Source organism: Oryctolagus cuniculus, chromosome 7, assembly GCF_051225735.1.
Source record: "Oryctolagus cuniculus isolate XC-2025 breed Fujian yellow rabbit chromosome 7, ASM5122573v1, whole genome shotgun sequence".
NCBI classification, from domain to species: domain Eukaryota; kingdom Metazoa; phylum Chordata; class Mammalia; order Lagomorpha; family Leporidae; genus Oryctolagus; species Oryctolagus cuniculus.
The window spans coordinates 118,885,331-118,903,037 of record NC_142873.1 but is presented as its reverse complement, the minus strand read 5'-3'; the positions used below and the strand labels follow the sequence as shown (position 1 = coordinate 118,903,037).

At 59.7% G+C, this 17,707-nt stretch overlaps 1 protein-coding gene across 2 annotated transcripts; it reads left to right on the top strand.

Moving 5' to 3' along the window:
• The first annotated feature begins 8,101 nt into the window (after positions 1–8,101).
• On the top strand, positions 8,102–16,702 carry BSND (barttin CLCNK type accessory subunit beta). 2 transcript variants are annotated; one of them, XM_089336633.1, is made up of 4 exons: positions 8,102–8,575; positions 14,573–14,667; positions 15,116–15,388; positions 16,160–16,419. In XM_089336633.1, exons 1-4 carry the CDS (start codon positions 8,399–8,401, stop codon positions 16,170–16,172), a joined length of 558 nt encoding a protein of 185 aa, XP_089192759.1. In that variant the 5' UTR covers positions 8,102–8,398; the 3' UTR covers positions 16,173–16,419.
• Positions 16,703–17,707: the final 1,005 nt, after the last annotated feature.

The window sequence follows — 17,707 nt, the reverse complement described above, 5'->3', positions numbered from 1 at the left end:
GGTCCAAGCACTTGAGCCATCTTTTGTTGCTTCTCCCAGGTCATTAGCAGGGAGCTGGATTGGAAGCAGAGCAGCTTGGAATTGAACTGACACTTGTATGGGATGCAGGTATCGCAAGCGACAGCTTTACATGCTAAGCCACAGCGCCACCCCCACCTCCACTTCTGAGCCAGCTGCCTGCTCACTTGCACCTGCTCACATGCAACAGACGGTGGCTCAAGTACTGGGGCTCCTGCCACCCATGTGGGAGGCCCATGGGAGACCCTGATGGAATTCTGGCTCCTGGCGTCAGCCTAGCCCGGCCCCTGCTATTGTGAACATTTGGAGAATGACCCAGTGAACAGAAAATCTCTGTGTCTCTCCCTCTCTCTGTGTTGCTCTGCCTTTCAAATAGGCAAATAAGACTTTAGAAAAAAAATTCTGGGGCAAGTGTGGGCACAGGCGTTAGATACTCCATGGGATGATTGCGTCCCCTATCAGAGTGTCTGGGTTCAAGTCCCAGCTCTGCCCTCAGTTCTCCCTTTCTGCTAATGTGTTCCCTGGTGGGCAGCAGGTGATGGCTGCCACCCATGAGGGAGAACCTGGGCTGAGTTCTGGGCTCCTGGCTTGGGTTTGGGCTAGCCCGGCTCTCGTAGAAGAATGAACCAATGGATGTGAGATCTCTCTTTCTCTCTCTGCCTCTCTAATGAGTTAATTAAAAATAAAAATTAAAGAGCCTCTCCACTACATGTGATGGCGTCCCCGCTTAACAGGCAGGGACACAGCCTCAGAGAGGCCAAGTAACAGAGCACGAAGTCAGAGCCAGTGTTTTCCTTCAGGCCTAGCCTGGTCGCAGGCCGGGCTCGTCCCAGAGTGGGGAATGGGAGGGGTGTATGTTCGAACCTCCACACCCCGTCCTGGTCTCCCAGCTTAGCAGCCAGAGTGAGCCTGTTCGAGACCAGGGGACAGCAGTCCTCAGGCCCAGGCCCAGAATGCCATAGGGTTCCCAGCGCGTGGTGCGCTGACCCCTCACCTCCACTTCTGCGCTGGGGAGAGGGCTGGTGTGGGTGGGCTCCCGCCTTGCGCTCAGCTGCGGCCTGTCTCCCAGGGTCCCGGGCACTTGTCTCTCCTCTGCCTCCAGAAACTGCTCCCCAGGGCTGGCCCCTTACCCACCAGTGGTGCTTTGCTAGCCCCCTCCCTACCAGCTCACCAAAACCCAGATCCCCTCCTGTGCCTCTCTCCCTTCCTCTCACCCCTGGCCCGTCATTGCTGCCCCTGCCACTCCCTGCTATGACCCCAGGGCAAACTGAGGTCTGGATCTGGAGTTGGAGTCCTGCTTTGGCCTTCTTAGGGTGAACCCACCAGCTCTGATTCCCAAAGGATTAATGGTGAAGCCTCCTGTCCCCAAAGTGAAGAATTTCCCTGCGGGCAGTAAGTTAATAAGTTGCAGGTGTGACGGGAAGACCGGGGACCTTTCCCACCTTCCTTTCCAGGTCAACTCATCTGTGTCCTAGCTGGCAGCCCCCAGGAGAACAGTCACTGGCTCAAGGTCACCAGCACCCTGGAGGCCCAGCCAAGGCCACAGAGCCAGTCTCCAGCTGGGTGAGCCTCTGTACCCTCTGAGCCGCCCTGTTCTCGCTGTGAGTGAGCGGGTGGGTCCCCGTGCCCATTGCCAGGGCGCCTGGCTGAGGGGCTGCATGAGGGCCAGGTCTGCCACTCTTCAGCCTGCAGCAGGCACCGCTTGGCTTCCTGGTGTCTTTTGTTCCTCCTGGCAAGGCTGGCGCATCCCTTCACCTGCCATCCAGTGCCAGCCAGCAGGGCCTTGGGTGTCAGGGACCCTGGGAACCCAACCCTGGGAGCACGGGGCCTCTCTCACGCTTTCCCGGGCCCCTCCCAGTCATAAATCTCCCTGGCTGCTCCCCCAGCTGCTGATGACTGCTCATCTGCTCTTTCTCTGATGGCAAAGATCAAGTCTGACTCAGCTTTCCCATATGAGCTGTGCTGTGACGCGTGTTTGCTATGAGTCCTGTAGGAACACACATTGCTATTTTAATCATGATTAATATGGCTATGTTTGATAACAGCAATGCCATTTTCAGCTTTTTTTTAAAGACTTATTTATTTGAGAGGCAGAGAGACAGAGAGATGAAGAAACCGTCCATCCACTGGTTCACTCTTTAAATGGCTGCAATGGCCAGGCTTGGGCCAGGTTGAAGCCAGGAACAAGGAGCTTCATCCAGTCTCCCAGTGAGTGGCAGGAGCCCAGGCACTCGGACCATCACCTGCTGCCTTCCCAGGCACATTAGCAGGGAGTGACATCAGAAGCAGAGCAGAAGGGGCTCTAACTGGTGCTCATATTGGATGCCAGCGTTGCTGGCGGTGGCTTAACCCACCATGTCATAACGTGGGATCTGCTTTCTTAAAAATAACCGTGGGGGCCGGCATTGTGGCATAGTGGGTAAAGCTGCCACTTGCAGTGCTGGCATCCCATATGGGTGCTGGTTCAAGTCCTGGCTGCTCCACTTTTGCTCCAGCTCCTTGCTAATGGCCTGGGGAAAGCGGTGAAAGATGGCCCAAGTAAATAGGCCCCCCCCCCGCACCCACATAGGAGACCTGGAAGAAACTCCCGGTTCTTGGCTTCAGCCTGGCCTCTCTTTCTTTCTTTCTTTCTTTCTTTCTTTCTTTCTTTCTTTCTTTCTTTCTTTCTTTCTTTCTTTCTTTCCTTCCTTCCTTCCTTCCTTCCTTCCTTCCTTCCTTCCTTCCTTCCTTCCTTATTTGACAGGTAGAGTTAGACAGTGAGAGAGAGAGACAGAGAGAAAGGTCCTCCTTCCGTTGGTTCACCCCCCAAATGGCCACCACGGCCAGTGCTGCACCGATCTGAAGCCAGAAGCCAGGTGCTTCCTCCTGGTCTCCCATGCGGGTGCAGGCGCCCAATCACCTGGGCCATCCTCCACTGCACTCCTGGGCCACAGCAGAGAGCTGGACCAGAAGAGGAGCAGCCGGGACTAGAATCCAGCGCTCATATGGGATGCTGGTGCTGCAGGCAGAGGATTAACAAAGTGAGCCACGGTGCCGGCCCCTCTGCCTTTCAAATAAATAAAATAAATCTTAACAACAACAACAACAAAAAAGCCGGCACCGCAGCTCACTAGGCTAATCCTCCGCCTTGCGGTGCCGGCACATCAGGTTCTAGTCCTGGTCAGGGCACCGGATTCTGTCTTGGTTGCCCCTCTTCCAGGCCAGCTCTCTGCTGTGGCCAGGGAGTGCAATGGAGGATGGCCCAAGTGCTTGGGCCCTTCACCCCATGGGAGACCAGGACAAGTACCTGGCTCCTGCCATCGGATCAGCGCGGTGCGCCGGCCGCAGTGCGCCGGCCGCGGTGGCCATTGGAGGGTGAACCAATGGCAAAGGAAGACCTTTCTCTCATCTCTCTCTCTCACTGTCCACTCTGCCTGTCAAAAAAAAAAAAAAAAAAAACCAAAAAACAAAAAACAAAACAAAAAAAAACCACCTTATTTACTTGAAAGGCAGAGAGAGAGAGAGTGCTTCCCTCTGATGGTTCACTCTCCAAATGTTCCCAACATCCAGGACTAGGCTAGACCAGGCCAAAATCAGGAACCTGGAACTCCATCAGGGTCCCCCACGTGGGTGCAGGGGCCCAGGCACTTGGCCATCCTCCACTGCCTTCCCAGGCCACAGCAGGGAGCTGGATGGGCAGCAGTGCGGCAGGGACTGGAGTCGGGCACTCGGACGTGGGATGCGGGCGTCCCAGGCAGCACCCGAAACCTGCCCTTTGAGCTCTTTCTTACGACACAGCCGTCCTGAGCCAGGTGCTGCCCGACACCCAGGGGCCCAATCCTGGACCCCGGCTGACTGGGAGCCACCGTGGTGGCTGTGGAAATGAGATCCTTTGGGCTGGGCCTTCACCCTGTAAGGCTGACGCGTGCCAGCTGCGGTGAGACACGCTCTGGGCAGCAAACCCCGTGCCTTCTCGCTCGCTGCCTCTTGAGCCCCTGCTCAGCTGTGACGCCACTTGGCAAGAATTTGCCAGAGGCTCTGCTGGAGCCAGCAGCCCTCTACGCCCTTGACATAGCTGCTGCCGCGGCGCTCCACGGCAGCCAGAACCAGTGGAAGTCACCTGCAAGGGGCGAGTTCTCCCGGGCCTTCTGGAAAATTCCCCTGTGGACGCACGGCGTTTGGTTCACCCAGCGCTTGAGTGACTTTTTTATTTTAATATTTATTTATTTATTTGAGAAGCAGAGTTACAGACTGTGAGAGGGCGAGACAGAGAGCGAGATCTTCCATCTACTGGTTTACTCCCCAACTGGCCGCAACGGCCGGAGCTGTGCTGATCCAAAGCCAGGAGCCAGGAGCTTCTTCCAGGTCTCCCACGTGGGTGCAGGGGCCCAAGGACTTGGGCCATCTTTTACTGCTTTCCCAGGCCACAGCAGAGAGCTGGATTGGAAGTGGGGCAGCCGGGACTCGATCCGGTGCCCATGTGAGATGCCAGCACCGTCCCCCCGGTGTCGCGGTCTGCACAGGTTCCCTGTTGGCATCCGACACGTGGCCAGTCCCCTTGCACAACCCCAGGAGGTTTCCCGTGGCTCCGCCCCAGCCTCCCTCTCCTTCCTCCATGTACTCCCTCCTCAGCCCCTCCCTGCTTACAAACAGCATCCAGAGCCCGCCCTGTTCTCACCCCTGGGAATCCAGCAGTGAGCGCAGAGGGCCCAGCCCCTGGGCACTTGGGCTCCCATGGCAGGAGACAGATAAATCTGAGACGGCATGAATGAGCAGCGTGCGTGGTGTCATGGTGGGGCTGAGTACTGTGGTGAAAGATGGATTGGAAAGGGGACAGGCAGCCCTTCCGGGTCGGGGTTCTGGATGCTCAGAGCAAGCGCAGGTCCTCCGTGTGAAGGGGGTGTGTGAGCCTGGAGGGAGGGGGCCACGCAGACATCTGGAGGAAGAGCACTCGGGGCAGCCAGAGAGCAGGTGCAAAGACCCTGAGGTGACTTCCTGGGGCAAGGATGGAAGCGGAGGTCAGCTAGAGAAAGATGACAGGGGCTCAGACCAGGGTGACAACGGTGAGGGCATCCTTCCGTCTAGGAGATGGAGCCCACAGGAGGTGGGGGTGAGAGGGAGATGAGCACGGTGGGCAGTCTGGGAACTCACGGGAGGGTGGTGTTGACTTGGGGCTGCAGGCCTGAAGAGCAGCCTGTGTCTGGCATCCAGCATTGTCTGCAGCTGCGTGTCCATGGGAACTTGCCTCAGTGCTTTGCACATGCTGGTCCCTTTGCTGGAACACCTCCCCTGCCATGTCAGAATTCCAGTTGCCTCACCCCCTACCCCAGGCTATCCCTCATGCTGGGCCTCACAGTCTCTGCCTTTCCATATGGTTCCCAGAAGGCAGGCTCCAGGGCAGCAGTTCTTGGAGTGGGATGCTTATCAGAACGTCTTACACCTGTGTCTCCAAGGTAAGGGGTCGCCCAGAGGGGGCTGGGCACCTGGTTAGAGTTCTAGCTCTGTTATGTACAGGTTCTGCCTTGGGTCGCTCACCTTGGCTTTGCCGGCCTCAGATTCTGCATCTGTCAAATGGGTGTTTCCCCGCCTTGTTGTGTCTCCGGGTCTTGTGGGGTTAGTTCCTGCCCCAGCAACCCGAATTCCTTCAGCCAGGAAGAAAACAGTGGCTAGTGCGCCCTCTGCTGGAAGACGATGGACAGCTCCCCCACTTCGCACCCCTCGGGGACTGGGCGGGTGAGGAAGGTCAAAGGCAGAGGCAGGGGCAGACCAAGGGAGCGGGCACCGCCTGCCGACCACGTGTCCAGCGCAGGGTCCCCACGCTGTCTGGTGTCGTCCTCGTCACCCCCTGGGGGAGGGCAGACCCTTTTCGCTGAGCACCCACTGTTCCTCTCGTTTAAGAGGAGAAAGGACCAGAAAAGAGGCAAAGAAGGTGGGTGACCGCGAGCCTCTCAGGAATGGCTGGAGCCCGGAGCCGTCTACACCGCGTTCCCGCCCAGCCACCGATTCAGTTTCGGGATGCCCTGCACCACGGCTTGCGGGTCCCTGGGCTCGGTGAAGTGGGGGGTGCGGGGCAGCAGGGCTGCCCAGTGCTTGCTGACGGCCGCCAGTGGGCGCAAGAAGGCGCTGGGCGGGGTAGGCCGAGTGCCCTCTGGGCCTCGGTGTCCGTTTCTGAGAGGGGCAGCAGCCTCTACAGAAGAGAAGTGGTGCCCTGGAGACGGGCGCCGCGACTCAGCACAGGTTACACGCGTTCCACCGCGTCTCTTCCCTGCACCACGCCCACCCCCATCCGCAGGTGACAAAACCCAAGAACGGGGGACCTGGACGTGCTGCAGTCGCCCTAGGCTGGGCTGGTGGGCGTGAGCGCGGGAGACCGGGTCTGTAGGCCTGGGTGGGGGGCGGCTGAGCAGGTGGGAGCAGGCCGGGGAGCAAACAGGACAGCCCAGGGTGACGGGTCAGGGAGCCACGGAGAGCCTTGCCTCTCACAGCAACAGCTTCACCCTGCACTCCAGCCAGTGTGCGGGACACCCGGCGATGGGGTGCCCCGCACTTCCCTGGCTTCCTATACAGCCATCTGCCGGCTCCCGTCGGCCCGTCCCTGGGTCTGGAATCGGCTGGTAGAATGTCCCCAGGATTAAGGCATCCTGGCTAGGCTGGGGGAAACTGAGGAGATGGCTGTCACTCGCTCACACTCCCGGGGACGATAATTTGTCACAGCCTGTGTTTTGGGGGCAGGGGGAAGCTCATGGCAAGCAGGTCTGGGCAGTGCCCAGAGTGTGGGGGAGGAAGAGGAAGCGGGGAAGCCAGGCCCCGGGGGACAGCTGCCGTTCTCAGAGGTGCTGAAGGCTGAATGACCCTTATCCAGAATGCCTGGGCCTGCTCGGTGGCTCAGCGGGTTGGGCCACTGCCCGCCATGCAGGCCTCCCATATGGGCAATGGTTCGAGTCCCAGCTGCCCCACTTGTGATCCAGCTCCCTACTGATGTGCTTGGGAAAGCAGCAGAAGATGGCCCAAGTGCTTGGGCCCCTGGGACCCATGCAGGACTCCAAGATGGAGTTCCTGGCTCCTGGCTCAGCCTGGCCCAGCACCAGCTGATGTGGCCATTTGGGGAGTGAACCAGCAAATGGGAGATCTCTTTCTCTCCATCTCTTCCTCTTTCTCTGTAACTCTGCCTTTCAAATAAATACATAAGTCTTAAAACAAAAAAGGTTGGGACCAGAAATATTTAGGATTGGGGGTTTGGGGAGGCAGGGGGAGGACCTGGAGATACTTGCCATATACATACTGAGACATCTTGGGGATGGGAGCCCAGTCTAAGCATACAATTCTTCTGTTTCATATCCATCTTGTACACATCGCCGGCAAGTGATGCTACAGGGCATCTTCAGTAACTTTGCACATGAGCCACAATTTCATGCTGTGGAATGTTCTACTGTGATATCAGATCAGCCCTCAAAGCCTTTCAGATTCTGGGGCATCTTGGATTTTTATGAGCATTACTTTCCCGAGGAGGAAGCCGAGGAGACACAGGCAGGCCACCTAGTCTAGTGCACGTGGCGCCCCCTGGTGGAGGAGCCAGGCCCCGGCGTGGACAGTTCCCCTTGGGGTCAAACCCCTGCGGTTAACCCTCTGGCTCCAGCAGAGCAGTCTCCCACCAGGGCTGGCCGCTGCCCCCACGACCCAGTCCCCGCTGTGCTGGCGTCTCTCCTCGTGTGACTTGGGCGAGTGGCCCCTCTGTGCCTCAGTGTCCTCACCTGCAGAGTAGGGAGCGCGGCACCTGCCCCACGGGGCTCCCTCCAGCACGTCACTGTGTTTGCATGTGTGCTGTGCTCACGGCCACCGCTCCGTAACTAGGGGTCACCATTCCTGCAGCCCCGGGGGCCACATGCCCTTGAAAAGCTGAGTTGGTCAGGATTCCAAAATGCCAGCCCGCGGGCTCCCGGCTCCCAGCTCCCAGCTGCAGACCTGTGTGCAGCTGGAAGGTGTGGGGCCAGCCACTCAGCCAGTTCAGCTCCACTCTAGGCAAATGAGGTGATGTCAAAGCCTTGGCTGGGGCCCAGCCCCAGTGACCTCCCCCGCCCCTCCCCTGTGTCCTGGCTCACGCATATTCACACACACACACTCCAGGCGAGCGGGGCCCAAGGTGAGGAGGGAGAGCGGTGGATGGTGCCCAGGGCCACAGACCCGTGCCTCCTCTGGCCCTCTTGAGCTTGGGGGTCCGGCACTGCAGCAGGGCCCGAAGGCACCCTGAGCTCCCTGGGCTCCCTGGGACTGGAAGCCTTGGTCGGCAGTGGTTCAGAGAGGCGCCTCTCCCTGCACGGTGTCTGCACCTGCACGGCGTCTGCACGGCATTGTCCGGGTCCCCTCTGCGGGCGTGCACAGGCCAGGCCCTGGCCGGGCAGCCATGGCAGACGAGAAGACCTTCCGCATCGGCTTCATCGTGCTGGGGCTTTTCCTGCTCTCCCTTGGCACCTTCCTCCTGAGCCACGATCGGCCCCAGGTCTACGGCACCTTCTACGCCATGGGCGGCGTCATGGTGATTGGGGGCGTCGTCTGGAGCATGTGCCAGTGCTACCCGAAGGTAGGCGGCGGCGGGGCTGGGTGGGGCCAGGTCAGCTGGGCTGGGCCTGGGGCTCTGGCTTCTGGGAACAGGGACCAGAGGGCTGGTGGCTAGGCCTCGGCTCCCCTATCAGCCTTCAGCCTCCAGTAGTCTCATGCTTCCCATTTCACTCCCTGTGTTCTTTTCTCTGCTCTTCTGATTGCCCCTTTGTCCAGCTATCATGCACCCAGCCATCCACTCAGCCAACCAGCCACCCATCCATCTCAACCCATCCATCCACCATCATCCACCCAGCCACCCAACCAGCCATCTACCCGTCCATCCATTCACCCGTCCACCTGTCCACCCGTCCACCCATCCATCCCCTCATCCATCCAGCCAGCACACAGTGTAGTTGATCATGGGCTCCGATTAAGAAGCCCTGAACCAGACACTGAGGCACAGCCATGGCCCGTGTGCTTGCAGCAGAATTCCCATGTGCCTACCACCCACCGGGCACTCCTGGGTTCATGGCCCCTTCTGTAGTCCCATTTCACAGTACAGAAGCCCAAGGCTCTCGGAGGTGAGGTTCCATAGCTTTATCTTCCCGAGTCTGACTGCGTTCCTAGCCTCGTGGGTAACCTGGGGTGGGGAGAGCATTGGTTTGGGAGTCCCGGATTCTAATCTCAGTTCTCTGTGTGACTTGTTTTTCTGAGGTTCAGTTTTGTCACCTGTGAAATGGGACCTAAGCCTGTCTTTGTGCATGGCCTCGGGGTTCTCGTGGGGCTCCGAGAAGCGATGGGATGGAGGAATCTGGGCACACTACAGCGTGTGACAGCTGGGTGGAGGGCTGCTGTGGTGACCGTAGTCCACCTCCTGATAGCCTGGGATGGACAGTTGGGAGCTGAGATTTTGGGAGGCGCTTCCGAGCTCACACAGGTGCCCAGAGGCAGGTGGAGACGGGAGAGAAACATGCATCCAGCTTGGCCTCTGTCTCGAAACTGCCTGGGAGTCCCTACCCACGCCTCTTCGCTCTGTGAGCCCCATTTCCCCCCCTCCAGGGCTCTAGACAGGTCACCCGGCACCCCAGGGCCCTCCTCTCCTCCCGCCTGGGCAGCTGTGCTCAGGGGCTCAGGGAGGAGGAAGGAGGCTCCCGCCCTGGCCCAGGCTCTTTCTCCCCAGCCCCGCCCCCTCCGTGGGCGAGCCCGGTGCTGGGGCGGCCTGGGCTGGTTTCAGTCATTTACTGAGCAGTTTACAGTCAACTCGCCTCTGTGTGTGCGATGCCCTCAGCAGAGGTCACCTCGGGAAGAGGTCCTGGGGCCTGCGCCACCGGCATCACCACTGCCACGTTGCCCATGCCATCCCTGTTCCCTGGGGGAGGGCGAGGGGCTGGCGGGTGGGGAGGGAAGCACCTCCTGCCAGCCTCCTGGACCAGCGGGGGCTCTGGTGTGGTGGCCCTGAGCGCGGTGGCTGTTGGGGTGAGGCCGGCCCAGGGCAGAGCAGGCCTATTGCTGGGTATTAATGAGTAACTGTTGACAGCTTCACGCGCTCCTGTGCTGGGGACGCAGCGTGGGGTTGGGGGTGCAGAGAACAGCACACATTTCAAGCCCTGCCCCCTCCCTCACAGCTCATTCCTGTGACCTTGGCCAAGGGACCCCTCCCTCTCCCCCTCCCCCTGCCAGGATTCAGGCGGGACAGCAGAAGGAGGCTGGCATGACGCCTGGCAGGGAACGGATGCAGAGGCTCCGTTCTCAGGACTGGTGTTGGCGGTGCCCGGGGCGGGGAGCTGCACGCCGGTGTGTTACAAGGACCCTGGCTGTGAGAGCCGGCACAGGTCCACTGCAACCAGGGAGGGAGAGAGGGCATGGTAAGCCATGGCATGGTCCTTGGGCTGGGCCATGGTAGCCGACCCCACCCCCTGCTCTCAATGCCTGACCAGGGAAGGCTTCAGGAATGGGAATTTTCTGGACTGGAAGAAACAGAAACAAACAGGAATAGAGCCAGCCGTCAGGACATGGGGGAGGTGCAGCTGTGCCTGCTCTGGGGGAGCTGGGAGTCTGCTGGGGGAGCAAGGAGGCTTTCCAGAGGTGAGCTGGGCTTTGCAGGTTAAATAGGAGTTTGCCTGACAGAGAAGATGGGGAAAGACTGCCAGGCAGAGGAACAGCGTGGCCCAAGCCACGTGGCACAGGGATAAGGCAGGTGGGACGACGTGGCCCAGGACAAGGTGGAGTGAGGGGCTCAGCTCCGGGGCCTGGGATGCTGGGCTGATGGGACAGGAGAGTGCGTGCCCGCTCTGCTGACTGAGTGACTAGCTCATGGGCGGGCTGTGCCCGTGAGGCTCCTTTCTGGCACAGGTGGGAGGGGCTGCTCGGGGGCTAAGGCAGAGGCAGAGTGAGGGCTGCCGGAACCAGGGCACTTCTAGGTCTTCACACACTGGGTGCCGGTGGAGGCTGGAGACAGCACCCGCGCACCCCTCTAGGTGCTCTCGCTGGCTTCCCAAGCAGAGCCGTACCGATCTGGTGGTCAGCTGGGGCTCAGGACCACGGCAGGGACCCTCCTGAGGGGAGTGGTTGGGGGTGCTGAGCCCCTGGCTGAGATGGGCAGGGAAGCTGGGAGAAGAGGCAGGAGTGTCGGGAGAGCAGGGCCACGCCCCGACCAGCTTCAGTCTGCCCACAAAGAGCCCGTCACTCTGCTGGGGCCCAGGACCAGGACCTGGCTGGCAGCTACAGGCTCCATCCTCTGTGTGAGCCTCCCTGCCTCTGGGAACCACTCGTGCTCTGCGTGAGCGCAGACTGTGTAGTCTCCTGCCAGGAACTCTGCCAGGGCTCCCCACTGCTTCTGCACTTGATCTTAGCCAAAAGGCCGAGAAGTGATCTCCTCCACTGCTTCTGGACGAAGGCTGAGCTTTTTAGGCTCAGGCTCAGGGGTTTCTGTGTTTTGATTCCTAGTGATGATAATGACGATGATGAGGAGGAGAAGGGTGATGGTGATGGTGATGGTGAGGAGGGTAATGGTGATGGTGATGGTGAGGATGGTGATGGTGGTGGTGATGGTGAAGAGGGTGATGATGAGGAGGGTGATGGTGATGGTGAGGAGGGTAATGGTGATGGTGATGGTGAGGATGGTGATGGTGAGGATGGTGATGGTGAGGATGGTGATGGTGAGGAGGGTGACGGTGATGGTGATGGTGAGGATGGTGATGGTTGTGACGGCCTGCAGCACAAAGAACCGGGTTTCCTGAAACAGAGTGGGAATGGGGACAAGGACGCAAAGAATGGAGCCAAGACAAATCCTGATCAAGGCTGGTTTATTCAACAAACCCAGCAGTATTTAAACATGACCAGTTGTATACAAGAAGGCACACAAAAGATTTACATATGTAAAAGACTTTTTGGGGTTACAAAGAGTTCCCAACAAGGTTCTTCTCCTTGACAGATCATAAAATGTTATCAATCATTGACTACAAGGGTACAATAAAACACTTAAGGGATAAATGCAGGTTTCAAGCCTGATTGATTATCTACATAGGTCTCTTGTAAGAAGTGTAACAGTGAGATAAGGTTCTTCCTGCCTCTTCCTGGAACCTCCTTAGCCTTTTGTCTGTGCCAAGATGTCTCCATCCATATGTTTACACGTAAACAAAAAGGGCGACTGGCTGCCCACAGATGATGATGGTGAGGAGTGTGATGGTGATGGTGAGGGTGAGGAGGGTGATGGTGATGGTGAGGGTGAGGAGGGTGATGCTGATGGTGAGGTGGTGATGGTGATGGTGAGGAGGGTGTAAGTGATGGTGATGTGATGGTGAAGGTGAGGTGGTGATGGTGATGGTGAGGGTGAGGAGGGTGATGGTGATGTGATGGTGATGGTGAGGTGGTGATGGTGACGGTGATGGTGATGGTGATGGTGAGGGTGAGGAGGGTGATGGTGAGGGTGCGGAGTGTGATGGTGATGGTGAGGATGGTGATGGTGAGGAGGGTGATGGTGATGATGAGGTGGTGATGGTGATGGTGAGGAGGGTGATGGTGATGATGAGGTGGTGATGGTGATGATGAGGTGGTGATGGTGATGGTGAGGAGGGTGATGGTGATGATGAGGTGGTGATGGTGATGGTGAGGAGGGTGATGGTGATGGTGAGGATGATGGTGATGGTGATGGTGATGGTGATGGTGATGGTGAGGATGCTAACGGAGGTGGTGGTGATGGTGATGACGGGGATGATGGTGATGATAGGGATGGGGATGGTGATGATGGTGAGAGTGACTGGGCCAGGAGGTAATGAGGCAAAGAGAAAGGTATCTTCTAGAAGCACAGAGCCAGCAGGCATCAGGGCATGCTGATGGGGTGGAAGGTGCCCAGGTCCCCATCTTGGCTCCACCCGTTGGGATGGAGCTCCCTGGAGCAGATGCGTAGCCTCTTGATGCCGTCACAGGCAGGGGCAGCGCGGGCGCCGTTTATGGACCAGGGACGGAACAGTGGGTTCTCATCAGGGAACAGTGGGCTCTCATCCGCGAAACAAACGTGGAGTTGAGGAGAGCAGGACTCAGAGAAGCCAGGTGACTTGATCTTCAGAGGCCATGAGTCCTGACTTACGGAGCAGTTAGCAGGGATCAGCGCCGGGCTGGGGCTGCCCCTGGGATCCTACAGCAACCCAGGAGACAGGCTTAACTGGCCCGCTTTAAAAACTATAGTAAAATGTGCTTAAATTTACTGTCTTTTTTTTTAAGTTTTATTTATTTATTTGAGAGTCAGAGTTAAAGAGAAAGAATCTTCCATCTACTAATTCACTCTCCAGATGGCTGCAATGGCCAGGACTAAGCCAGGTCGAAGCCCGGAGCCAGGAGCTTCCTCCAGGTCTCCCACATGGGTGCAAGGGCCCAAGCACTTGAGTTATCCTTTGCTGCTTTTCCCAGGCCAATAGCAGGGAGCTGGATTGGAAGTGGAGCAGCCGGGACTTGAACTGGCGCCTACATGGGATGCCGGCACCACAGGTGGTGGCCTGTCTTAACCACATTAAATGTTCAGTGGGACTATACACGTTCACGTGACTGTGCCACCAATCTCCAGGACTCTTCACCTTGTGAAACTTGAACTCTGCCCCATGCCCCGTTCCCCACCCCCTCCTCCAATTCCACTGTCTCTCCTATAGGGCCCTTGTAGAGTGGAGCTATACAGCTGTTTGTCTTTTTGTGGCTGGCCTGTTTCGCTCAGCATAATGTCCTCAAGGTCCATCCGTGTCACGGGTGTGGGAGCGGCCCCTCCTTGCTGGGCTCATGGTCCTCCATGGGGTGGAGACAGCAGCATGCGCTGGACGTGGGGGCTGCTCGCACCTGTCGGCTACTGTGGCTAGCGCTGCTCTGAATACAGCTGTGCAAGTGCCTCTTGGCAGCTGGCCCCATCCCACAGAGAGCCGGAGGGGCTCCGGGAGGAGGGCCGAGCTGCCGGGGCCCACGGTGAGGACCTGGCCGAGAAAGGGGCCTCACCCTGTACCCCAGGCCCCAAGGGCAGGGCTCCTTCTGCCTGCTCTCACTGCCTCCCCCTCCACCACCCCCTGCCCAGTCCTTGGTGCTGCACGGGTGGGTCCACCCAGATCCTGGGACAGGGACTGGTGGGCGCAGCAGCCGCCATGCACTTCTCTGTTCCCACTGCAGCCCCTGGGCCAAGAAGCCCTTGAGAGTGGCCTGCCTCCCACTCGTTCTCCATGAATGCAGGCAGGTGCTAGGTACCGGGAAATGACAAGATGTGAGCTCAAGGGGAGGAGTCTGTGTCTTCCACTTGCTGCTGCCCACCAGTGCACCCAGCAGGTGCTCAATACATGCTGGCTGAGTGAAGAAGAAGGAGGCAGAGCCTGAGCAGGAGCCCCGAGATGCGCCCACCCCCTGGTGCTGGGCAGCCCTGAGCAGACCCCTCCCCCGTGGAAGAGCGAGGCCCAGCTGTGTGGAGGGGGTCGCTAGCACCCCAGGGGAGCAGCACCCAGGCTTGCAGGGGCAGCAGGCCCTTCCCAGGCCCACTGCACACAGGCTGCCTCCCTCTGCCCTACAGATCACCTTTGTCCCCGCCGACTCCGACTTCCAAGGCATCATGTCCCCGAAAGCCCTGGGCCTGCTGGACAATGGGCTTGCAGTGGAGATGAAGAGGTAGGCGGCCGCCCCCCGCGGGCTGGGTGGTCTCCCCCGCGGGAGGGAGGGGGCGGAGAGAGGGGTGGCCGCGTCTCCTCCCCCCGGCCCAGCTCCTGGCCCTGCCTCCCTCTCCCTGAGAAGGTACTCTTAGGAATCGGGCATGGATTCGAGCTGTCTTCACCCACACCGCACCTCTGTGCTGATTCGGGGGACACCACAGAAACACTGACCACACAGCCAGACTTGGGGTCAGGCCCAAGCTCTGCCCTTCACTTACTCACTTAGGGGGGCCTTGGCCTCCTCGTCCATGAAATGGGTACAGCAAAGCCCTCAAGGCTTTCTTGAGTCTTGGGGAGAGCACGCACCCAGAGCAGACAGGGCCAGGGCGAACACTGGTGCCTGTAGGGTGAGGGCCCACAGCCCCCAGCCGGTGGTCTCTCCCACTGTGTCTGTGCCTCCTCCCCAGCCCCCAGGCCCCCTACGTCAGGCTGTGGGAGGAAGCCGCCTACGACCAGAGCCTGCCTGACTTCAGCCGCATCCAGATGAAGGTCATGAGCTATAGCGAGGACCCCCGGCCTCTGCTGGCCTCCGAGCCGGCTCAGCTGAAGCCTGCAAGCAGTGACGACAGAGGAGGCCTGGGCCCCCGAGACGCTCAGTCCTGGGTGGAGGCCGCCGTGGTCGTCCACCGAGGCTCGGACGAGAAGGAGGGAGGAAGGACCCCAAGCCAGAGCAGGCCTGGGTGAGTGCCGGGGGCGGCAGGCCTGCTGCCCGGCTCCTGCATAAAGCAGGAGACGGTTGAGAGGCCACGGAGGTGGGGGGAGTGGGGCCTACTGGGAGGAAGGGGAGGGCGGTGGAGGGTGCGGAGCCCCTGGGGCAGCAGGTGCAGCCGTAGAATGGGTATGGACTTCGGGGTCAGATGGACCTGGGTTCCAACACCGGCTGCTTTGCTGTGTAACCTGACAAGTTTCTCCCCTCCCAGCCTCAGTTTCCCGGTGTTGGGATACTCATTGCTGTCACCTAGGGTTGTTGTGAGCACCAGGGCTATGCAGGGCTATGCTCCTTGCTGGGAGCAGCCAGAGGCCCTGCGTTCACAAGTTCACATCCTGCCTCTGCTGCTCACCTGCTCTGTGGCCCCGGGCATCCTTGGCCTCATTTTCTTGTGAACTGAGCTCCCGGGTCGTCCGTTTATTCATTCCTTCAACATCGCTGGCCCCTACCCCGTTCCAGGCCTTGGCTGACCTCCACCCTCCAGGAGCTCCCCGTGTGATGCGGGAGGCGGACAAGGGACCCAGAGGAGACCCCAGTGTGCCTGGGGCTGTGAGAGGCCCGAGGAGGAGATCCAATGGTTGGAGGCGGGCAGGAGTGACCCGGTGGGAAACAACATAGCAAGAGCCCAGTTTCTTGAGTACCTCCTCGGTGCCAGGCATTGTGCAGAGAGCTCTGCACGGATTATTTGCTGTAACTCAGAAACAAGCAGAGAAGTGAGTGCTGTTACTCCCCCACTTTACAGGGAAGCAAACTGAGGCGAGAGAGGTGAACTGTCCCACCCCAGGCCTTGCAGCCAGCAGCTGGGAGCTGGACCCAGGCAGTCTGGCTCAGAGCTACCCTCGTCCTCGCTGTCTTTGCCCCCTGCAGCCCCCCGGCCTGTCCCCAGGGCCCTGCACCCTTGGCCTCCTTCCAAGATGACCTAGAAGTGGGCTCCAGCGAGGGCAGCAGCCCCAGGCCATCTCCAGCCAACGGGGAGGAGCCTCCGCCTCCACCAGGGGAGCCCTGGGCCTGCAGGAGCCCGCCCGACCGCTTCCACGACTTCGCCCTGATTGATGAGGTGCCCACGTCGGAGGACGCGCCCCTAGAGGGGCAGCAGCAGGAGGCAGCCCTGTCCAACCACTGGCCGCGCGGCCTGAGGACGAGGGAGGACGCGAAGGCGGCTTCGGACGCAGGCGCTGAAGAGCCCGAGGAGGAAGAGGAGGACTTGTACTACGGACTGCCCGACAGCCCTGGGGACCCCCTCCCAGACAAGGAACTGGGCTTTGAGCCCGATGCGCAGGGCTGAGGCGGTGCTGCTCCCTGGTCTCCAGCCTGGCCCCACTGTGGAGACCCGGGCCACCTCACAGGGCCTCAGCTTGCCAACCTGCAAAATGGGGTTGGCTGGAGATTCAAAAGAGACAGGGGACAGCATGTACTTTGAGAGCCTGTGGCGCTACGCATGGGGAGGGGCTGGGTGCTGTCAGGGGCCATGGCTCTTTCCCTGTTTGGTTTTCTTTGGCAAAACTTTGAAGGTAAAATATGCTTTGCTGAGAATATTTGCAGCCACTGGGGCCCTCAAAAACCTTTTCTGCTTCCCCCTAAAGCTGGCCCCCGGCCAGGACCCCTCCTTGGTGCTCTCCCTGAGTGCCCCATCCCTGGTGGGGCCCCTCATGCTTCCCATTCCTGTGGAGTCATAACCTGGAAGACACCCCAAACTGTCCCCACCCAGACAAATCACGCCTCCCCCCCGCCCAGGCCCTTCTGTGGCTCCCATGCACCTGCTGTGACTGACCCCTGCTGACTGCCCCCCCTTCATCCCTGGGCAGCCCCTCCCCCAGCCCCGGCCTCCCAGACCTGGTCTCTGTTGGGACAGCTGGGCCTCCTTGTCTGTTTGCCAAAGGGGAGCTCCTTTGCCAAAGGGGCGACCCTGCAGACAGGACCCTCTGAAAGCTTTTCCTGATGACACTGTCTCCTGGAACAAGGTGCCTGCCCTGCAGCCAGCCAGAGTTGGGGGGGGGGGGTGCAGCCACCTGCAGGCTGGGTCTCCCTCCGCCCTCCCCCAGGCTTTGGCTTCTCCCACCTTCCAACTTCCTATTGGCCCAGAGCAGCCCACCCGCACCTGTAGCGGGCATTTCCTGGGCTTGCCAGCCTGGGTGAAGTCAAGCTCCCCGGCTCGCTTCTGTTGGGACCAGGTGGCATTTTCAGGAGCTTCTGCGATGCGCCCGACGCTCGGCTGCCATCCCCGCAGGGAAAGAGCCTTGGAGGGCCCAGCGGGTTCTCCCCTCCCTATGACGACAGCGCACAGTCCCGA